Below are 24,429 nucleotides of genomic sequence, written 5' to 3'. Positions count from 1 at the left end.
AGCATATCTGATCTATTCCGTATTCCTAGTTCTTTTGTAAGATGAAAAGCATGCCATGATAATCTGCTGGCAGTAGGCTGTAGATTGGCACTATTTGGATTTATTTACCCAACAAACTTAAAATACTTTAACTACTAGTAGGTCAACCAACATCCAAAAAATGTCAAGTTATTAGTGTTTAGGCTATGGTGATGTCAGTCCTTTGTACTCTGTGGAACAATTCTACAAGACTCGAGTAGAAAAAGGTCAAAACCAATATGCTTGAGCATCTGCTTGTAACAATAGCATACTGCATGCACAATGGTCTGAGCAATGCTGCACATCTTTTGGGTCACATAATTCTTCTCTTCCATTGTTCATTTAAGGCTGTGCCTCAAACAGCAAACATTAAGACATCATTAACATGATACTGCTTTGATTATGTGACTCTAAAAGGGTTAAAGTAATACCTACATGCTATTTATAGCATGCACTTTTAGTCTTGTACTCGCTTTAAGGAGTATTGCTGTGCCTCCTATTTACAGTCATAACTTTATAAGGAACAATCCAATTTGGACTTTCCATGCATCAAATTACAGGAAATGAGTTGGCTTCCAAATACGTAATATGCTTGAAATAACTGAGTGGCATGATTAAAATGGTACTGCAGTATAAAGCCATATTTTTGTGTTTTTGTTTCTTAAGCCCTTAAAACAATTCAGCTGGCAAAGGTAAACTCCATTTCTGTGATATGTTTGATAGCACAGAATTTTACTTTCATTTTGATCTATTGTATTTTCAGTTTAGTTCATTACTTTCAGAGCTCGAACAATTCCCCCAAGTAGTCTGACCACACAGTTATGTGTGTCCTTGAAAATAACCTTCAGGGTCATCTTTGAGGATGGCATCCTCCCATATTTTCATTGTCACTCTGTGAGCACTTGATCTGGCATCGGTGCCTGCTTTTAACATACACTAACAAGTGAAAACTGACATTATGGCTGGCCTGCTGTGCCATGCCATATTCTAAGGAATCCTAGCAGTGTTTCTTAGAACCTAGTAAAGGTTCTCAGAATTGCTAGCCTGCTTCACAGGATTGTAATTACAAGGGTTCCATACAACCACAGCAACTACAGATTGGTTTTTTGTGGTATTAAAAACAGCCTTTATTAAATTTCTTCTTGTTGAGGAACTATGGCTCTGCACTATTTAGGCACTGTTCGTGGGATTCTAATTATATGATGCAGTTCATTTTTTTGGTTGGAAATACATTTCCAGTGCATGAGAGAGAGATTCAAGCTGTGTATGGAGGATCCGTGACCAGTGCCTCCTGCTGTTTTTTAAAGGTTCAAAGTAGTGAAGTGGGGAGGGGATGTTAATAGAGCCAGTTTTTTGCAGTGGTTAGCCAGGACTGGGAGAAGTGGATTCTGATCTCCACCTAGCCACAAAGTGGACTGGATTACCTTGGGCCAGTCAGTTAAGACTCTTATAAGAATACAATCAAAAACAGGATGAGCATGTATGTACTCCTCCCTATACTCCTTGAAGGAACAGCAGGACAAGAATGTGATAGACTCATAGATGAATATCCCAGTTTAAACAACCCAGTGTGCCCAAATCTTCTGTCTGCCCTGTCGGAGGAAACACAGGCACCTTTATGAAGGTTTCTGCATGTATGGAGGAAATAGTTTCTTGGGAGCAGTAGTTGGAGAGAAAGCCATTTGGGAAAGATACGCTCTTTCTTCCCCCAGTGCTTTGAATCTTCCCCCCAGCCCTCCACATTGCTATGAGCTGAACGAACCCAAACAGGCATGGACAATCCAAATCTCTTAATTTGTCCTGAAATTACTAGGGGTCCCTCATACTGATGAGCACTGACTTGTAGTTATTATCTTCTGTCCAGAACTGTGGGCAGGATAGCATTCAGTAGGAGTATTTTCTGAGGACATGGTCTGGCTTTTACAAAAGACACAAATGATGTTTTGATGCCAGAGCCTTGTAAAGAAACACATTCTATACTTAAAATCTTTCTCTCAAATTGTGTTCCTCCCATTACATAGAGCTAATGGAGAATCTAAGTGTCTGGGAAAGTGCTGAGTTTGTAAACAAATGGTACAGCACAGCTCTTTTGATATTCCAGGAAATGCTTTTTACTGTTAGCTTGCCTTGTTTAGCTTGCCTAAATATTTATGAAGAGGCAAGGTATTTTGTGTGCAAGAAAGTCTTTAGAGAAGAGGTACAGAATTAAGTTGGCTTCATAACTCTGTTCAGAACTTTCTCCCTTTGACTTAATCTAGATTTTCTTTCTTGTCTACTGCATTTCCCCCACACTTACATGTTTATACATTACTTTTTCACACATTGCCTTTTTTAAAAGATAGTTTTCAGTTCATACATTAAAATGTAAAGTGTGAATGCAATAGTGTTTGAGAACACAGATCATATATATACCCTTGATACAGTTTGTACATTAATCTCTCCTGCACTCTGTTCATCTTGCCACTTTCCCCTCTCCTGCAGGAGGCATCAACATGGGAATCCAACAGGAGGAAGGGAATGTAGAGGGAAGCAGGGGAACAAGCACCCATTGCTTCTCTTCAAAACCATATCCTCCTTGACCTCTTTTTTAAATATTCAACAGAGAACCAAGTCCACATAACTCAGTATTTCTTTGCTAATTACAGCCGTAGTTTCACAAAGTAAATGAAGTGATGAAATCAAGTAGATTACATGAGCATCTAGTCTATTCAATTCCAATTTCGAATGGTAATTTGCGTCTCCTCCCCTTGTACTAAAAGATACTAAAATTATATTTCATTAAAATAACTTTAAAACTATCTAGACATAAAGAGGGAATCCATCCCATCATGGCCATTATAAATGTTTGATAATGGCCATGATGGGATGGATCCCCTCTTGATGCAGGAAAGCATACATGTTTGCTGGTCATATTTCTCAACACTTGTTTGGCTTTTCTGTGGCATGGCTAAAAGTGCTATGAGAATCTGCAAAAATCATTTGGTCAGAGCTGTTGCTCAAGGATGCAACCATGAATATGTGGGCAGTGACAACTCTACAGTACTGTCTCCAGAGTTCTGTAAAGCCCTATTGTCTGAACATTGCCCTTGCTTTGCTAAATGCAGACCCCCACAGTATGTATGTTGAGGATCAAGAATTCATTGTGATTTCTCTGTAAATTACTACTGAAACCGAGGCTCAGTGCATCAAAGTTATTTTAAATATTTCCGTAATTTCCTTCTGCTACTAGTTGGTAGGCATATTTAGTGGCAAAAGCCTACATGTGACAGGCAATCTCTCTTTCCAGCTTCTCATCTCCCCCTTGCAATTTGAGAGTTCAGTTACTTACGGAAAACTTTAAAAATAACTCTTGATTGTGCCTGTTTTCAGCAAGTTAAGTACATTTTAAAAAGCTGACATGAAAATCCACTGGAAGAATATGTACAAACTTTGGAGATCAACATGTTACACTAATTTGTATTTCAGATAGTTTTTAGCTACCTATTTCTGATTTTTGTTTAGTACTTCATTCTGTCCCTTCCACTCCTCCTCTTGTAAACTGAAGAGGAAGAGCCACACCAAAAGAGCTACAAAACACCTGTTCATTCTTTACATCTGTTTCATCAGTGGATTTGAGCTTCTTAAATGTACCTTGTCAGCTTTCATAAGCACTGAATTCATCACTAGTTTTCTAACATGCAGAATCCAATCTGCCTTTAATTTTCAGGTGTCATCATCTCAGATGTTATTAATTAAAAAGGACCAAGACAGAATGCAGTCAGTTTGACAAATCACTACTGAAGTTACAAACCTGGTTTCTGCCAGCATGTTTTTCCTTATACATACTTTATATATGTTCCATGAACAAGGTTTATTTTTAATTTTCTTGAAAGGTATGGCCTATCGGTTGAAAACATCTTCCAGAAGTGGCTTGACTGCTCAGGAATCCCAAAGGTAAATGCAAAAGACCTGTTCTGAATAGATTCCAGATTTATGGATTTCTTGAGCACATTGCTCAAATTACTGTCTGTAGTATAGCAAGTACGGTATACAATAAAGTCCTGGTTTTGACAAAATCCACACTTTGCCTTTATGATATGGGAATCAACTGCAGGTTTCATTTTCCATTTTCATCAAAGAGATGCTGCCAAAGGGAAAATCTCTTAACTCTTATTTTATTGCTAAACATGCTATTCACTGGAAACTGCTATTAAGGTATTGTAGTGACATTTCACATATTGTAAAAAAAAATGCCTAGATCAGTTTTGTGAGTTATTTTGACTTCAGGGGAAAAAACTTCATGATGTGTATTTTTACATTGACTGTTTATTTATACTTTATTGTTCAAAAAGTCATATGGCTGTAATAAGTACAGAATGTACAAAATAAAAAGAATATATTTTATTCTTAATTATTTGGTTATACTTTACAGAACAAGTGGGATTATAGATTATATTCTGCAGAACTCTGTTTTAGGGCAGCCAACGTGTGCAAAAGCAGGTTTTTACACATATCCTGCTATATCATATATGAAAATGATTGCTGCATCTGTGGTTTCCTGACTTGGCTGCTGTATCTACCATTTACTTTTTTGCATATAGTTCCTGTTGTTGGATTGGGAATTAAATGCACAACCGTGATCAGATTTGGCTTTGACAGCATCAATCCTTTCTTTGGAGCTAGGAGAAGTAAATTGACTTCACTGAATAAATGACTGGCATAATCATATAAATGGTGTATGAGTCTGAAAATAAATGTACACTGTCCGCTGAATATAGTGGTATTTAAAAAAAATCTAGCAATGTAATTATGTGGACCTGCTGTAGTGGGGATGCATGCAAACATGCAGCTGTATGGAGAGTTTTTGTGGGAGGGGAGAAGAGGGACCCCTATTGAGGAACCTATCTCTGCCCTTGAGAACTGGCGTGGCATAGTGGTTAGATTGTCTGATTAAGATATAGAACATCCAGGTTTGAATCCCTGCTGTGCTACAGAAGCTTGCTAGGTGATGTTGGGACTGTCATAATCTCTCAGTTTAGTTTATCTCACAAGGTTGTTGCTAGGAGGATAAGGTAGAGGGGGGATGTGATAAGTTGATTTGAGTCCCAATTATGGAGAAAAGTGGGATATAAATAAAAAATAAAATAAGTACGAGACCCAGCCACTTAAAGAGTTTTGCCGTTGCATCAGCCCTTTCCCTGCCTCATCATCTAATGAAGAGCTCAGAAATGGTGCAGCCTATTTAGCAGTGATATGTATTCAGATTAATCTAAACCTGAACCAAAATTCCTCCATTTCTTCCTTTTACCCAGTAAGTCTAATCTGAAAAATTAACAACAGCTACATTAATACATATTTGGAAATATTCCATCTGGATGTTGTTCTGGCATTGTGTTGTCTGGCTTAGAGTTAAAGAAGGATATAGAGGAAAGTGTGATTAAGTGGATATGCAATAGGAATATTTCAGCAGTTATCCATAGATCTTACCACCAAGTGGATTGGACTGACCTGTCTGTCTTTACAAAGTGTTGGTTACACTGGTAGCACTGTTGTTTTGCACATGTAGTCTCTGACCCTATATACACAGCAATGGTTTCTGTTTGCTTGCTCCTCTGTTTTTCTGATGCTGAACCTGCAAGGTGCAGGGGCAAACATTTTGCTGCAGGCAGGCAGTGCTGCGGATGGGGTTGGGGTTGGGATAGTGGCTGACAAATTCTGCATTTTCCCTCATTTTAGTGACAGGCAGTGGCTACCATCCCATCTCAATATGTGTGTATTTCAGGCAGTACAGAACACACACATAGCCAAACTAGACAAAATATGAGAGCTCAGTGGTGACACTTGGCATCTTTTCATTTAAACGTAGCTAAGGGGGGAGATACAATTTGAACTGGGATGTGGTCTGAGGACGGGAAGTTTAATCCTTTCTCCCTTTCCAGCATTTCCTGAAGAGAAGTCACCCTCCAGCAGTTAGGGAAAAGAAAGGCAAACTTCTGTATATAAGTAAAGAAATCAGGGGACAGAGGTTCATTTTTAAACAAAATGGAATACACTTGGCCACCTCCTGTGCCTCTTTTGGTGTTTGTTTATAGATAACCCCCCACCCTCTCCTTTAGATGTGAACAGATGGGACTCATACAAGAGATAATGCAATACCCATTTGTTATTTATCCCCTATTTGCTCTGTAAATATATAAATAATATAATTTGTTTTCATTGATTATCTTGGATTACCAAACATCTGCCTTTGCCAGACCTACAAGTGAGGATTGCCTTAAAATAGGGGTGCAACTTTCTCCTATCTGCTTGAAATTTGGCAAGGAAAATCTCTTGTGTGAGAGACAGAATTCCTGAGAGTTCCATCCCATTTAGCTGATGAATAAAAATTTCAGCTGGAAATGATACTTCCAGGAAAACCAATGGAAACACACCAGACATAATAAAGACAACAAAACTGAACTCAAAACAAAAAATGTGGGTATTCTTACTATTCTTCTGCAATTAGGGTTATACTGTCTTTTTCTGTATGGAAGAATGCCACACACAGCAGTAAATCTGTCTTCTGGCTGGATCACAGTAAGGTTTTTCCTCTGCACAAAATGATATGCATGTGCGGAAAAGTAAACATTTATGTCAGACACAGAAGATGTCAGGAGGGCATTTTCCTGAAACCTGCTGTGGCTGGGTTAAATAAGGTCAATTGTATTGTGTTGTTGAATTTGCTGTTTATCAGATCAGGATGTACTGTAGCCTTAGAGGTGACTCACCACAGGACTGGGGCAGCTTTTTATCCTCTACTAGGCTAATAGTGACTTAATGCCAGCTACTCCAGTTTATGAGTTTAAATGATATGGAGCAAATTCAGTAACAGCTGATTTTAGAACTGGAAAGCACCTATTAAGTAATGGTGGGGTCATGTCCTCTCAAACATGTCTGGAACATATAATTCCAGTATATCCTCTACACACATACACGCCTGCTGTTAACATCTCAAGAGATAAGGTTCCGTGTTTTTACTGAATGAGTTTCATAAACCTTTATTCTTGAACAAAGTTTTTTCCCATTCAACGTAAGTTTTGCCTTATGTCATCTGTTTACTGCTGTACCATCCAAAGTAAGTGATGATATTAAACTATGCACAAATAATTGCCATGACAACTTGAGGCACTCCAAGTTGTTTAAACAAGCCACAACCCAGTTACAACCAATTCAGCAACCATTCAATTTATCGACTTGACTGATTTCCTTTTGGTCTGTGTTTCCTCCAGTCTCTGATGGTGTGACAGCTAACAATGGAGAGGGGGTAAATGAGAGAGACTTGTGAAGTAACTGCCCTCTGGACTTACGGCTGTGTAATCCCTCATTCTTCAGTCCCTCCTCTTATTTGATTAAACCCCAGCTGCCCGCAATCAGTTTTTTTAAAAAAAAAGCAGGGAAGGGGACAAGCTTTGATTAACTGGTTGGCAGCATGTAAAATTTGTGCTCCCTAAAGGCCTCTCATTTGGGCCCCTACTAGAATAATGTACTTAATTGTGAGTTAAGTATAAATACCTTTTCACAGCTGTTTTGACTGGACAGACAAGACACTGATGGTGATGAATAACAAAGATTTGTTATTTGTTTAGCAAAGTAAAGATTTTGTGTGTGGAATACTTCAGCATAGAATGTTCAACTGACTCTCGATTTCACTCCCCAGAGACTGTTTTCCCTATGAGAGTTAACATGTTGAAAAGCAGGATATGAGAATTTTTGTGGAAGTTTGAGGATTTTTGCCTACTGATCAGCAAACATCTCTCACTACAGACACTAATTTCTGCAATAATCAAACTTGTACCCATTGTGCCTTTACATCCTGTCATCTTCCTTTGCTACACCCCTCCCATCTGACCAAGCTACATTGTACTTTCACATCCTGATGCCTTTACTTGTAACACCCCTCTCACCTTCTGACTGGGATATAAAGGCTCAGGAATTTCCATTCCTACTCCAGTCTGAAGGAGGGAACTCTGACTTGAGAGCTCATACCCTGAAAATCTTGTTGGTCTCTAAGGTGCCACTGGACACAAATCCTGTTGTCCTGCTGCAGACCAACATGGCTACTCACCTGAAATTAAATCAAAAAGAGTCCAGTAGCACCTTTAAGACTAACCAATTTTATTGTAGCATAAGCTTTCGAGAATCACAGTTCTCTTCGTCAGATGCATGGAGGGCAAGAAGAAACTGGTCAGATATAGAGGAGGAGAGGGGAGGGCGGAGTAGATGCAAACAGCTCCTTCTGATATGGAGATACTGCTACAGACTAACACGGCTAACTCCTCTGGATCACCTGAAATTAACACGTTGAAACTGAGCCTCAGTTGACATATACAAACAGTGAGCAGAAGTTTAATTCCTTTTTCTCCAGAAAAGTTTCCTCAGCATTCATGGCTCAACTGGAATCTATTTCCATAACTGACAAGATTACTATTCAGGTCCTACACTGCTCCTTTAACTCATAAAGCCCCAGTTCCTAGAACCTGTACACAAAAGTTAGATTTGATGGATCCTTAACAGGGTGCTGTTTTGTATCACTAAGACAAGTTTTCTTCCAAAATCCTGAAAGATGGCCCCCTACCATGACACGACTAATTTCTCCATTTAGATTCATGTCACGGTAACATTGAGACTAAACTACTGTAATACACTCTACATAGGTCTCCCTTCAAAGTCAACTCAGAGACTGCAGCTGGTGCAGAATGCTGCAGCTCAGTTATTATCAGGAGATATGCAGAGCATGCATATTAGTTCCATTCTACAGTCACTTGGTTAGCTACCGATCAGTTACTGAGTAGTTCACTTGTTCACAACACTTCAGTTCTTTGGTCAGCCCTCAAACTGCCCCAGTGGCTCTTTAGAAGATATTAATCAGGATCTGGGTTCTAGTTAGGGGAATTAGGAAAACAAGCAAGGGCTTATGAAGCATCTTTCAACAAGTCACAACTCATGTCCACCCAGCTGAGAATTGGATCCACAGTTCTCTTTGCACCTCTATCTGGTTGATAACTGGAACCATGCTTTCTTCCCCTCTCAAGAATGTTTGGTATCTAGCTTTAAGAAGCTGGATTTGCTTGGTCTCCATCTCTTGATGCCTAATAAGGTAACTCAACAAGAGGCTTGGAGATTGATTAAGCTGAAGGCTTTCAATGTGGATAGAGAGTGTACAGTTGCCTGAGCTAGGCGTGTTTGTTCACCTCTTGCTTTAGGGATTCCTCCTCCTCTAAATCCCCCTGCATATTTAAGCTGTTTTACAATTCCCACTTACAGGTTTGCTTTTACTCTTGCAAGATTAAGTGCTTTCCCATCAGTGGAACTAGTGGAGCGATTTACTAAAATTTCTTATTCAGACAGATGCATCTGGTGTGATAGACACTTTGGCTCTCTTGCTATTGTTTTGTTCTCAATGGACTGCTCTTAGGTTCTATTGGATGTTCCCTATTTTATTTAAACACCATCTCCCATTGCAACCCTGGATGATTTATTATTTACTGGAGATCGGTGATCTGGAAATATCAGTGGCAAAATTTTTAGCAATTATTTCATTGAAATGCCAAAATTAGTCTTAAACTAGTTTTTAGGAGACACTCTGTTGTCATTGGCACTCAAAATCTATAAAGTTTTTGATTTTCTTTTATATCTAAATTCTGAATCTTAACTACATGAATACAGATTCATGAATTAACCTTTACCATTGTACTCGATGCCCTGACCAGGATAGCCCAGGTGAGCCTGATCTTGTTAGATCTCAGAAGTTAAGCTGTGTCGACCTTGGTTAGTAATTGGATGGGAGACCTCCAATGAATACCAGGGTTGCAGAGGCAGGCAATGGCAAACCACCTCTGTTAGTCTCTTGCCATGAAAACCCCACCAGGGGTCGCGATAAGTCAGCTATGACTTCAAGGCACTCTCCACCACAACATTGTACTGGACATTCATACATAGGTTTGCTTCAGAAAAACTATTAAACTTATTTTTTGCCATTGAGTAAATGAGTCCAATGGATGTTTCCTCTTGTGCAATCTCCTCTTGTGCTCCCCCACATAATTAAGGATGCCTGCTGACACAAATGGGCAAAAGATGCTTTGTGCTTTCCCCATAAATCAGGACACCAAACCACAATTAAAACAATATTTGGAATCCTGGTTTACAGTATTCCAACAGCTTATTGCAAAAGTGGAAATTTTTAATTAGCTAACTGCATGAAGGGGAGGAGGAAGAACAGGGATTGTGTGAACATAAGAAATCCCTGGTTATTCCTGTAGTGGCAAACCATGACTTGCTGTCTGACCGAAGCCACTGAATTTTCACATTACAGCTGGAAATTTTCAAGCCACTGAATTTTCACATTACAGTTCTGAAAAGCTGTTGTTTCTTCCATATGTATAAGAGCAGTGGCACAGAACACCTGTGGTAGCATTACTTGCAAGTGCCTAAAATAAAAACTTGTGTTCCCCTTCCAAATAAGTCTACAAACTGGATCCTTAAGGTGTTGTTTATGGTAGCTTTTAATAAAGCTTAAATATTCTTTGTGGTTTGCCATTTTACTGTTAATCACACTGTTGAACACAAAAGCTGTGTTATGTGCAGAATGGTTGAGTTTATCCCTAGTAGAAAGGAGGTATGTTTGGTATCTGCAGAACAATAAGAGTTTGCTGCCTGGCTGGTCAATGCGGGATCAAGTTCACATTCCCAAGCTCCCACTCTCCCACCTACATATGCAAGGAGTGGAAGCATATCGGAGGGAGGGAGGAAAGGCTCTTTCTTGTGCAGGGATGTGAGCTAACACTTTCCTAATATGGGCACAGCTGAGCCTGCATAATATTAAATGCCTATTTTAATCTTTGCCTAGCGCATACATGCACACGTGTGCGTGTGCACACAAACTTTAGGTTAGCTATCAATTAACTCACTGTTTTCCTTGACCACCCAAAGCAAATCGAACAAGAACAGAAATATGTTGCCCCAAAACACTTCTTTTAGAAAATATTATCCCCCCCCCGCCAAGTATACTGAATCCCTAACAAAAATATTCCAACTTATTCAATCAGGTAGGGGTTTTTTTTGCTTTACATTCAGTAATTTTACAGTCAAACAACAAATGCTATAGGAAAAGTAAATTCCAGCCACTGAGTCCTTGACATGCTTACCACTAAGGAAGCTTTAGAAGCTGGGATGCGAATGAGTAGTTACCCAACCTGTTCTTCTGGCACCTGTCCTCACTGTTCTAAGTAGCCACAAGAAAGGCCCATTTGGAATAGCAGAGTCCCAGAATTCGAGCAGTAGAAGTCCACTGGGCAATGCCTGTGCATTTCAGATAAACTCTTCAGATGCCCATTTACAGTAAGTATTTGTACTCCACCCTTTTCTATCTCCTTGCCAACATTTTCAGTCTCAGGAGACTCCTGGTATGCCAATAAAAGAGGGCAACTGAGTTCACTTCAGACAGTGTGACCTTCTTAGTGTATCAGTGCTGAATGTTTTCAGCATTGAAAATACTTGATGGGACTGAAGCTGGAGCCAGTGTGGTTACAATAGGTATACAGAGATGCCTGCCAATGATAGTCTTCTATTGATTCAGGAGATGTCATTAGTTAGCGAGCATAGCTTAAGACTTTCAAAGCAGATTAGCTCATCTTCCTTTAAAATTTATAAGTGCCTCTGCAGTTGCAACTCATGTCTGTTGAACAGAAGATAGATGGATTTTTCTAGCTTAGTTAGGACTATCTGAGGCACTAAAAAAGGCAGATCATATGTCCATATGGGAATGAACACCATGCTACAAAGTTTGCAGGCGATCACAGCAAATATGGATGCAGTATTTTCCTCTGGAGCACTCATGATAAAAAGTTTAATGTTATAATGTTTTGTTTATATCAGTTATATTCTGCCTTTTACCTAAAGCACAGCTTACAAATGTTATAAAACAGAAAAGGACATTTAATACTATAATAGTGAATGGCATGTGTGTGTTTATTTCTTTGGACAGCATGTACAGTGCAGTCCTAAACGGTATTACACCCTTCTAAATCCATTGAAAGGGTGTAACTCTGTTTATGGTTACACTATTAAATCTAATAACTTTAGAGAGATTGATCTTTAAGAAAAAAAGACGCCCCTTCCCAAGAGCTACTATCTAATGATAAGTGAGACAAAGGAAGGCAGCAGGAAGGACAGAAAGGAAAACTATGCTAGGAAAAGTATTATAGATCTTGGTGGGCTATTCCTTTGAAGGAGAGGGGCTGTGGCTCACTTTAAGAGTCTCTGCTTTCCATACAGAAGGTCCCAGGTTCAATTTCTAGCATCTCCAGTTATAAAGAACCAGTAGATGATGTGAGAGACTTCTGTGTGATATCGTGGAGAACTGCTACCAGTCTGATTAAACAGTACTGACCTTGAGAGACCAATGGTTTGATTCAGTATAAGACAGCTTCCTGTGTGAGTCAGAAGGGGCAATAGGTACACTCAGGCTGGCTGATGCCATTCAGAAGAATCTGTTGATTTGGAGACTTATCTATCCATCTATCCATACGTATACCATAAGCATAAAATTGTAGCGGCCAAATGTTCCTCCATGGCAGCTTCGCACATCTGAACAGGGTCTCTGGCAGGTGCCACCCTGCACATGGGCGAAATCAGCAGCAGCCCGTACATGCCCCTACCCTGTGGAATGGCCTGCCTGAGGAGGTCAGGAGAGCCCCACTCTCCTAGCTTTCTGCAAACTGTGCAAAACCGAATTATTCAAAAAGGCTTTTGTATTGTAGGGGGGGGCCTCAACACTGTGTTGCCTTACATACTATCTGTTGTTTTAAATATGTGCTCCTGTGAGCTACTATGCTTTATGTTATCTAATGTCAGCCCTAGAATTGCTTATGTTCTGTTTCAGCATTTCTTCAACTCTGTATTAGATTTCTTACTAATGCTGTGTCTTTGTAAACTTGTGTTTATTTACCCTATGGCATTGAAACTGACTGTATTAATTTCACACTGTGTAATCCACCTCAAGTCTCAGAGAGAAAGGTGGACTATGAATGAATGAATGAATGAATGAATGAATGAATGAATGAATGAATGAATGAATGAAAATCTACACAACTGTTGCAGGGATGATCTGTGTGCAACAAGAAGTTGAAAAATAAACTCCTGCTCACAGTAGATCTCTCTTGCATAATGTATGTGTATTTAAAGTTCTTGTTTCGATAAAAATCAGTGTACTCCTCCATGGAGAAAACATACTTCACTGAAGATGAAACAACATGTATGACTGCTTTCTGGTTCTTTACCTCAAGGGTCTCTGTCATTGCCTGGTGAAGTTACAGGTAATTTCAGATTGGAAGGAGGACTAATGGGAGTAATAATTTATTCATCTTTTCCAAGTAAAAATCACCCCTTAAATATTATATTTTCTAAGGCAGAAAAGGAGCTCAGGGTTGAATGATTTAGAGTAGGCACGTGGCTGGGAAGGAAAAGGTTAAAGAGTTCACTGCCTCCCCCCTCCCCCGCCCACATCCACAGTCTCCTCTCAGTCTGAAGCCACAGCAGCTGCTTTACCTGCCCTTGGGGTAGAGAATCATGGAACTTCACATAATGTGTATTTCCTCCCTGAAAAAGGCCCCATGTCTGCTCTTGGATATACATTGGAGAACCACATTAAAGATCTGTGAGAGAGTTTCACATTGAACTGCTGTGAAAGGGACTTCTAAACTGAAAAGCTCAAGTTTCATTTAAATAGCCAAGACATTTTGGTTGGCATGGTTGTGGGTGAAAGCTTTTGACTATTTTAACTGACATATGCCATAACTTTTCAGAAGACCAGCTGTCTGGGATTCAGCACAAGTGCTTATGAGGCCTGGCAAGGACTATTGTAGGAAGGCAGTTAGATGACATTTTGTGTGAACTGTGTAAGATACCTGAATAGATTGACTTCAAACAAAAAAGTTCTGTGTTTGAAAAGTGAAAACTTGACATGCTACACACTCAGATATCAGAAGACAAGAGAAAATGTGTGCTTAACCAATCGGTGTTTGTTCCAGATGTATGATTTCTGATACAGGATTGAACAGTAACTAATAATTTTTCCTCTCACTTTTTGGTTTAACAGTTATGGACTAAGAATATGAAAATAGACTAATTTGCTGTGCTTTTCAGTTTAGTGGGGAGGGGCGGATTGGATTCCTGCAAATCTAGCACAGCATGAGATAGTGGCATAACCTCCAAGGTGGAGTATCTTCTTGTTTTATGTGATGACACATCTGCTGGCAGACTTCAGTCTAAGCCTGTGATCTTACCAAAGGCTGGCTGGTTTTGGAAGTAGAATGCTGGTTGCCCTGTTCTAGCAAGACATTTTAACCTCAGCTCTGTAGTGCAGATCTTTTTTTGTAAAGAGGCATGCAGACTTTTCCATGTTGCATGGCTTTTTTTGCTGAAACAGTTCATGCACGCATTCAGTTATGTTTCAAACTGATCACACTCCTGTTGGAGGTAGGGGTGTGCACACAAAAATGGGAATTCTGGATCTGAGTTTCAGACATCTTTTAAAAAATCTAGAATTCCTGAAATGCAGGAAAGCTTCTCTGATCCAGTTCGGACAGATTAGAGAATCCTGGATTTATCCAGCCATTATTCCCTATGACGAAAACTATGTGGGAGCTATCTGGAGGGTTGGGGGCATTTTCCAGCAATCTTCATCAAATTTGCAAGGAACCTACTGTCAGCTAAAGACCTCCCCCCAAGTTTCAGGAAGATTAGACCCTGGGGTCTAATTCTATGGACTCCTATAGAAGGTACCCCCATTGCTTCCTCTGGAGGAAAAAAATTTTCAAGCAGACTCTCGGGCAGAAACAGACAGGGGCAAGGTTGCTACTTGCCAGAGGCACACTCCCAAATGCAAGTTCAACCCAGAGAAATCTCAACAGAACCAAAGTGAATTCCCCCAAAAGCCATGCCCGGGAAGAAGGTGTCCAGCCACTCTCCATTTTTTCTATGGCAAGAAAGTTTCTAAGCTTACTCCCAGGCAGAAACACACAGGGACAAGGCTGCCACTGACCAAAGTCACACTCTCAAATGCTGTGGGGGGAAGGGAAGGGAAAGAGGACATGGTGGGGGAGGGGAAAATGAAATGCTGCTTGCAAGTTCTTGCAGGTCCTCACTTGTTTCCTATTGCGGGAAAACGTCCAAGCTGGCTCTCAAGCAGAAGCACATAGGGGCACGACAGTCACTGGCCAGAGGCATACTCCCAAATGCAAGTTCAACCCAGAGAAAGCCCAACAGAACCAAACTGAAGGGAATGGAATCCCCACAGAACCAAAGTGAAGCAAGTGGACCAGCATCAAACCAGAGAATCATGTCAAAACAGAGTTCCACCCAAACCAAACTAAAGCAAGGCACAACGTTGCAACTTAGTCCAGCTGACCCAGTGTCACTCACAAAAGCCAGGCAAACAAGGATAGTTCCTGCAGATTGGCCATTCATTCTTCCCTCTCCCTTTCTTCCTCCCCCTCCCTTCTTGATAAAAAACATGGGAGAAGACAGGGAAGAGGCTGAAGATGCATTTCCTCGAGTTACCCGAATTTATATGGGAGTCTTGATCCAGGGCCCGGATTGGATCTGGTATTCTCTAATTTGATCTGGGAAAGCAAGATTTAGCTGGATCAGCAAAAATCTGGCTGCTTTATCTGATTCCCAGACCCAGATTGCACATCCCTAATTGGACTAGTGAGATAGTTGCTCTGAAAAAAGTGACTGCCTATTTTAAACTTCAGGGTCTGATTGTGAGGCCATAACATGCTGGCTGAAGATCATGTCAGGTTTGTTCTCTGGTAAAGACAACAAAAAGGGGGAGTGAAAAACAAGAACCCTGCAAACTAAGGGCAACCAAGGAGGTTGGAACAACAGAAATAAATATATATCAAATTGTTGAAAATAATTTAAAATATAAATTTTTTAAAAGGTATAAAATGTAATAGGAATACATTGATTAGAATAAAAGCATCATATAGTTGGATGTATACGTACTAAAGCCATGTATATACATAAAGTTAATTACTATACAGATATAATAGTATATCTAATAGCCATATGTACAAAACCAATAAAACCAGACATGTTTTGGCCCAAAGGCCTTCCTCAGTGGTACATAAATATCAAAGACAGCACCCTATCAATAAAACACATAAATAAAATATACATGACCTAGTACATACTGAATGAGATGAAATTAAAATAATACGGAGTGAATTCCATAGAAAAGAGCATGAAAAGAGCAAAATAGGAGTTGTGCTTCCTTTGCCCATAAATCATTTTTTTAAAAGATAGTCAATTAAATCCCAATTAAATTTTTTTTACAAAAAGAGATGTGCCAAATCTCAGAATGAAATATAGAAAATTTACCTTATATCCAGGGATAGGGCAGCCTCTGTTTTTGAGCTGATGCAATCAGTGTTCCAGAGGCCGCCCTATACCTCATTGTCATTCATACTGTTGCATCATGTCTCCCTCCCCTTTCTACAGCATATAGCTTAGATATGTAGGCAGGTTTTTGTTTCATTTCTATTTCATCTTTGATAGGTATCCAGCACTCCATCTTGAATTTTGCATTCTTGACCTGACTATAAGGTAATTTTTCTATATTTCGGTTTGTGATTTTGCCCATTTCTTTTCTAAATTTTTTTAGACAAGAATAATGATTGCTGAGGAATTACACAATGTTAAGGTTGATAGTGAAGAAACTGAAATGGTTAAAATGTTAAAAATTGTTTTCTATTCCTTGGCTCAATCATCAACCGAAAGGGAGACTTCAAGAAGGTGATTAGACTTGGAAGGACAGTCATGAAAGAAGTAAGAAATTTCCTTAAAGATAAGGAAGTATCACAGGGGACCAAAACCAAGATAATTCATACTATGGTGATATTCTCTGTTACTATGTATGGATGTGAAAACTGGGCAATGAATAAAGCTGACGGGAAGAAAATTGTTTAATTTAAAATGTGGTATTGGGGGAGAGTTTTACGGACACCATGGACCACCAAAATGACAAAGAGAGGGGTCTTAATGAAATCAAATTTGCATTCTCCCTATAAGCTAATATAACTTAACTGGGCTACTATACTTTGGTCACATAATGAGAAAACAAGACTCGCTTGAAAATTGTGCTAGCAAAAGTTGTAGGCGGTAGGAAAAGAGGAAGACCCAATATGAGATTGATTCAACCGTGGATTGAGTCAATAAACAAAGCCATGGCCTTCAATTTGCAAGACTGAGTAAGGCTGTCAATGATAGGATGGAGATAATTAATTCCTAGGGGTCACCATACGTTGGAAGCAGCTTGACGGCACATAACACACACACAGTTCATCATGAGCTCAGTGTTGTCCTTGGTACCAAAAACATTTCCTAATCCTTGTTTAAAATTTAGTTGACTATTTGCATTAGTTTAGGGTGGACTTGGGTAATCAGTTTTCCTAGTATGATGTGATTTTAAAAATGTTGAATCCCCAAGAGGTGAGACTAACTGAACTAGTGTCCTGTGCATATATGCATGTATGCCATTTTGATTTATCTCTTGCTCAACTATTTGATGGTACATAACTGAGTATACAACTGCTTCTATTGGAAAGTATTGGATTGGAAATAATGGAAGATGATATGAAAGTTCTTTATGGGGACTTAGTCTCTGATAATTTCTATATGCAAATCACTTGTAGTTGATGCTGCAAATCACTTGTAGTTGATGCTGATGTTGATGGGGTAAACATGAATATGTGGAATGACATAGTGTAGCTGATCATATCAGACTGAGACTGATTCCTGGATTTAAATCCCTGCTTAGCCATGACTGCTTTGGGCCAGTCACAGTCCTTCTCTTACTAACTTACCTCACAGAGTTGTTGTGAGATTTACAAAGCAATCCTATGGAGAGTTACTCCAATCTAAGCCCATTGACTTCAATGGGCTTAGACTGGAGTAACTCTCCATAGGATTGCATTCTTAGGCTGGGAGGAAAAACTGGGTAAAAATGAATCTGCCTTATCTCAGATAAAAATACAGGGTAATATCACATTTGATAAATCTTTTTTTTAAAAAAAGTTTACTGAAAGTATTTTGGCTACAGAACCCAATGGTTGCCGTGCCTTTACAAATATCCTTAAGGTATTAGGCAAATGCCAGTTTCAAATACCTCCCTCCGCCCCATTATTTGGTGTAAAACTTGGTCCCACCGGCTGCACCTTGGTACGTAACAATCCCCATTCCTTTACACTTGATGTTTGACTTTTCTCAGATAGTTTTTGCCCGTGGAAGGGCCCGTGGAAGGGCATAATGGTTAAGAAGAAGAAGCGTTCATAGTTACTACTTAGTATCCCATCATGATTGTAAAATAAAAGACTGGAATAAGATTTTCTATAATGATATCTCCATTAAGATGACTTCTTTGTGTAATACTTCATGGCAGTGTTGCTTCTATTTAAAGCACAGGGTTTGATCTTGGCTTTGATCTAAAGCTTTTGATCTTGAAAGAAGGTTATTGTGGTAATAAAGAAAAGGGCAGGCCACTGTCTTTTTTGAAAATAAAAGCAGTAAAGTTGGTCAAGATTTAGTGAGCACTCATTTGACATACATTTATGTTGTGACATCTGTTTGTAGATGCCTCTAATGCCATGTGGGGGAAGGTTTGCTTTGATATTTTTCTTTTTACTCTTCAAAAGTACAGATTTTTCTTTTGACCTTTGAGAAAATTCATAAATACATCAAATGAAGTTTTTCTGATAGCAGGCATGGACATTTACGCACATTCATACTTACCCCAAATAACAGAAAACAAATATAATTATTCTGAAGCGATACTAATTTTTGAGTGCACTTAGAAACTAAATGTCAACTTTAAAATGTTATGTCCTTGGTTTGCTTTTGAATTTCTGTTATTTAAAGTTGTCTCCAAAATTATCAGCATGTGTTTACCCTGTTCAGTTTTCATATAGGCTCCTTGATTATTGTACATTGTACTTCAGGTACATTTCAGTGAGTCTGAATCCCAAGTATGTGTGCACAGGATTTTGCTGTTTTAAAATGAACCACAGTCTTTGTAGAACTGAAGTCTGATGGAGGAGTCAGCTGTGGTATGCCCATGACTAATAGAAATGGCAGGATTCCAGCTGCAAAAAGCAAACTTAATTCTTGCTTTTAAGATGCACTTCAGAGTCTCCATGGGAATTCATCTGATACAGTTTTGGATTCCACAGAGGTCAAGGAGCTATTGTGGAAAAAGTTTTAAATTCTTATATGCGTTGTTAAGATATTTCCAGAAACAATTCCATTGGGAAGTTTGCTTTAAAATATTTCTTGTGAGAATAGTGGCATAGGCCTGTATATGAGGGTGATGGGAGAAAATGCAGGTCAATATTTTCTAATAGTGTATGGAATAATACAGTATGGAATATACTAGGAAGTAACTTCTGCAATTCCCCCCACTTTTCCTATTTATTTCCAATTTTTTTGTAGACAGTTTGAATAAATTATTATCATTTAAAATGTCTGACAGTACAAAAACATTGGAATATTAGGATATAAGGCACGCTTAATTAGGGACCGTCCTTCGTTTTCTGTAGGGGTCAAGCGCATCAGGCGCTACTTCCCGTCGTTGTTTTTTTTCCAATCCTCCGCCTGCGCAAGCCAGACCTGGCAACCTGAAGTCGGAATGCGCAGTTTTAGGGAAACTTCGCGGAGAAAGGGGGAGGTAGGCTGATGCTGACAGTGAATGATTTCCAACTGGACGTTCCGGGCAAGGGAAGTCGTCTCGGACGTAGGGAAGACAGACAGACGCTGTAGTAGTTAACTCATGACGTTAACCGTGACTGCAGAGCAAGCGGTTCAAGAGCAGCCCTCCCGCACCTTTGGTCGATGGGCGAACAAAGCTGATCGGTCTGTATCCCCTTAAGGCAAGCCCCTCCTCTAATCTCGGAGGCTGGAACATGGGGAGGGGAGGGGAGTCCCCCTCGGTTAGGTGTTGCGTTTCCTTAGGAGGGCTCTTGTGCTGCGCGGCGGGGCTCACTTTCTCCAGCCGGTGGATGCAGCGAGAAAGGGCGTCAATCTGGCTCCTGAAACAACAAGAAACGTTGGTCAGTGCTGATAGCTTTGCTGCAGTCAGCGCAAATACAAATCCCAGCCGCGTGTGCAGTAGGAAAATAAAGAAGAACCACGCGCAACTTGGGAGAGTTGTTGGTGGGATCGGGGACCGTTTTCAGTGCAGACTCAAGACCGTGTTTACTTGCATTTCCTCGTCTCTTTTCCTCACTCTCGTATTGGAAAGAGAAACAACCCGAAACGGGCTAGGACTTTTGTTTAGTAGAGACAGGCTAACTGCCCGAGGTTTGCTGCGCATGAAGAAGCTTCAAGTTTTGAATCAGATCTGGAAGATTTGCCAGGGAGTCTGAGCGTCCGATTTTCGGGGCAGGGGAAAGAGCAACTCATCCCCCGACCTTCATCCTCAATAAACACGCACTTCATTTGTTTCTCCCCGTCTAGCCTTTGCTAGAAGAAAGTCGGGCTTGGCAGGAGTGTCGGCTAGCCCAGCAAGTGAATGAGGAGGTAGGTAATGCTTTATCTTTTAGCTGCTCGTTACAGGGATGTGTTGTTTTGCTGCTGTTTCCTTGTCAGTGCTGCAAATGTGTGCCCTTCAGAGCTCCTTTAAAATAATAATGATGTTGCCAAGATATAAATGTTGGCGTCCAGTGAGATCTGTTGATTGTTCCGTTAGATTAATTATGAGCACCTAATACAAACCTGGAAGAATAAAACTGGTACTTTAGGCTAAAAGCAGGAGGAGTAGGCAGTAGAAACTTTTGTTTAACATAGTTGCACCCTGTTCTGACAACAGTTCTTGGAAGAAAGTCCTGTTGAAGTTGCACTCTTGCCTTTTTAGGATGGTTTGGATACACAATAGCGCTTTCCAAACTTAGTATTTCCAGGATTCCCTTTATGGTTCACAACTTGCACCTTAGTCTAGGTTGCTTTACGAAAGGGCAACCAAAAACAAAATAGTATGCAAGATGAAATAAACACCATTCCTCTTTTGAACATGCAAAATAGCTAAAGATTGTCCAACAGCACAGTATTGTAGACTGGAAAAGTATCTCCCCCTCCCCCCTTTTTCTTTCCTAGTGAAGCAATGGAAAATGTGTATTGAGTTTGTTTATAGTTTCTTACTCTTGCTGAGCAGTTGCGTCTTCTTTAAAAAGCTCTATCATTTTGATCTGTAGGTCGCAAAATGGATTCAAGTAAATCAGAGAACCAGAAAACGAAGCAAAAGGAAAAGGCGATGTGAGGAAGACACTTTCCAAAAGGTATGGGCTCCTGGTGGGCATCTATAAAATGGGAAGAAGTTGAAAGGAAGACTTTTAAATTATGTGGAATAATGAACACGGTATAGAAGTTTATGTATGCTTTTTTCTTTCTGAAGGTACATTTTGCCTAGCAGGGCTGTGTTGGTGAAATGGCATTTGTACTTACTGTTTGCAATTTGGGGGGTGGAGAATTTGAGAGATTACAAGCTAGTATTTTAACAGCCGTTTATGATTGTTTCTTTATCCATCCTGTTAAAAAGTTCCTGCTTTGGATAACAAGCCTGGTTCTTGTTGTTGTGTTTAAGTCTCCCTTCCCCCCAAATAGAACATGAAGCAAAAGGATATGTCACAATATGCAGGATGAATAGACGTTCTTTATTTATGGGTGCATGCATAGCCACAAGGAATTCTGCAGTTATGGGACAATCCACTGCTGCTTCTGTGCAGCTCCTATAAAAATAATAAACAAACACTGAATGAAAACCATGGTTGGGGATTTGCTTGCCTAAAATGGAGAAGAGTTTCACATAAGCACGTGTGTATTTTTCTATTATGATCTTTTCGTGGTCTAGCAGTTTCTTGTTCTAAAGAATAATATTATTGGTGCATATATATTAAATTGTGTTGCCTGCCTGCCTTGACATTAATCATAGATGCCTTTTCCATGAATTGTTAATCTTAGAAATACTTGGATTTAAGGTAGGATAGCACCATTTAGATTAGCACTACTAGTTGCCCTTCCTAGACACATTTATGGGGAAGTAATTGATTTCAATGGGACTTCCTTCCAAGTAAGTATATTTAGGGGAAATCAGTTTATACCCAAGGATGCTAACTTGTAAATTGGTTTTGTAAATTGGTCTGTTGTTATATACTGGTAAGTAAGAGTGGGTTTCTTGGTTTGTGTACTCAATAGTTAGAAGAAAATTCTTCTCAGACCATTTAATAAATTAATAATTGATACAGAAATATTACTAGAGCTACTGTAATTTTTTGTTGTTTTAGAAAAAGCTTTCTTAGGATTATTTTTTTTTATTTTGAAAGGCTTAAATAGGCAATGTATTACTTTGCAGCTTTATGAGCGCTTCTAGAAAGTCTGATGAATCATTCCTGGTTCTGTAGCCAAGTTCTCACTGATACTGTGGCTGCCAACTCCTGGTCTGAATTGCCTTGCTATGGGCATTAGTATGTCACAAAAGTCTGTAACTAATTTGGCTGCGTATGATGGTAGTAGTAGAGGGAGTTAATTTTAATGAATTGAGTGATGGCTAATTTTAGGTTAGGTTTGGTATTGCGATAAAATACATATGGCACTACTATTCATAATTTGCTCAAATTAAACTGCAGTCCACTAGAAGTTAAGCTGTTTAGTATGTACACTAAATGGATTTCTTTTTTCAAGGTGGGAGTTCAGTTTCATCAGATGAAGCAGGTGCACATTAGTGTGTATCATAATAAATTAGTTTGTGTCTTAAGGTGTCACAGCACATTTTGAACAGCTGAGATTAATATCTATTTTAATAATATTATATATTTAATTCAGCAAATACTAATAGGAAGCAATTAGTGTTCCATCAAATTCTGGAGTCAATAAAAGTCACACACGATATTTTAGTACATTGTTGTTTTCTGTCTCTTCTGTCGTCTCAGCAAAAAAATGATCTGGAAATATCAAATTCTTAAGTGACAATTGTGCTGTTGGATGGAATTCACATCAGTGTTTTTTTTACTGCTGTTTGCTAGGAGTGGCTGTGACATCCACATTTGCAGCCCAAAAAGAAGGGAGGAGCATTTTGCACACTGATCCAGGAACAACTTTGCATAGGCATTAGGATGGTGCGTTATGTATTTATTGGCACGAAGACTGCATTGTTTGCCATTTTGTAACTGGGAGCTTTAAATAGGAGGGATTTTAAGAATGGAACCAGTAATGAGTGCTGAGATTAAGCAATTTTTTTCAAAATAGATTTCCAGTATTTAATGATCAGACTGCATGTAGTTTCATCCTATTCACACTGCTTTTAAAATGTTCTAAACATTTATCTAACATGTTATAAATATTTATAATATGCATAAAATCTGCTGTAAGGAGGTAGGAGCTTGCCTTGGTGTGTGTGGAAGGGAACAAATTGCAATAGTAAGAAAAGAAGTGGAGATGTAGGCATTGGAGCATTAAGCAAAATATAGTTGTATTGGTTAATGTTGACTGGACCAATTATAGATGTAGTTAAAACTTCCATCATACACAGTTTCTCTACAGTTATGACAAGATAATCATATATCCTCTACTGGAAGAATGATTTTGCCATTACTAACTTATGTGAGACACCATGAAATCAAAGCAGCAACTCATGCATTTGAGTGTGAAGTCCTGCTCCCCCTCCAACTATTTTTTTCTGTGGAGCAAAAGATATTCCGGTCTGGAAACAGCTTTTTAGCAACTGGGGACGGGATTGCACTTGTGTTAAATTATGCATTTCAGTTATCATACTTTTAAAAATGCCCTTGAAGGTATTACTATTGAGTAAGGACTGGTGGGGAAGTTTGTGCAAGGTCGCTGCCTTCTGTTCAGTAGAGAAGCCTGTAGAGTGAAACAACATAATGAACTGCTATAGGTGAGATACTCCTCTTGGACAAGTTCCCTTATCAGCCTGTCTTCTTCTTATATTAATTGTACTTCATTTGGTCATTTTTCTGCTCTTTTCTGTGTTCAGATATTTGTTTTTGCATATCACTGTATGAGAACAAAAAAACCCTATAATTTAAACCATGAGTTGATTTAAAGTTCCCTATCCAATCTCTCTTCTTTCAGTGCCGTACCCCTTAGTATTGATTTCTTTTTCAATCTTTTATTGCACTCTTTTATTTTCTTTGCTTCCTCTATTTTCAAAATTTCTATCATCTACTTCCCTTTTCCCATAGGTAGTCTTTGTTTTAGTGCTGGAGCTAATAGTGGTAAGAAATAAGGTTTGACAAGCATATACAGCACATAGCCTGACACTTCTCCTTCATCATTTTGGTCTTTCTCCTTCTAAACTTTCTCATTAACTGGTTATGGAATGGA

The 24,429-nt window shown here is 39.3% G+C and overlaps 1 protein-coding gene across 3 annotated transcripts in view; it reads left to right on the top strand.

Annotated features, from left to right (window-relative positions):
• The window catches only part of AOPEP (aminopeptidase O (putative)), a 290,214-nt gene that overhangs the window by 123,193 nt on the left and 142,592 nt on the right, over positions 1 to 24,429 (top strand). For 2 of the 3 annotated variants that reach the window (XM_054986685.1, XM_054986684.1), the window contains exons 11-13: positions 3,891 to 3,951; positions 20,548 to 20,610; positions 21,282 to 21,365. In XM_054986685.1, coding sequence (XP_054842660.1) covers positions 3,891 to 3,951; positions 20,548 to 20,610; positions 21,282 to 21,365 — 208 coding nt within the window. Of the gene's footprint in view, positions 1 to 3,890; positions 3,952 to 20,547; positions 20,611 to 21,281; positions 21,366 to 24,429 lie in introns of those variants that run through there. The other variant, XM_054986686.1, reaches the window with a different exon arrangement.

This window comes from Eublepharis macularius, chromosome 8 (genome assembly GCF_028583425.1).
Source record: "Eublepharis macularius isolate TG4126 chromosome 8, MPM_Emac_v1.0, whole genome shotgun sequence".
In the NCBI taxonomy this organism is placed as follows: Eukaryota; Metazoa; Chordata; class Lepidosauria; order Squamata; family Eublepharidae; genus Eublepharis; species Eublepharis macularius.
Note: the sequence above shows the minus strand (reverse complement) of the source record. Positions and strands in the feature narration are given on the sequence as shown.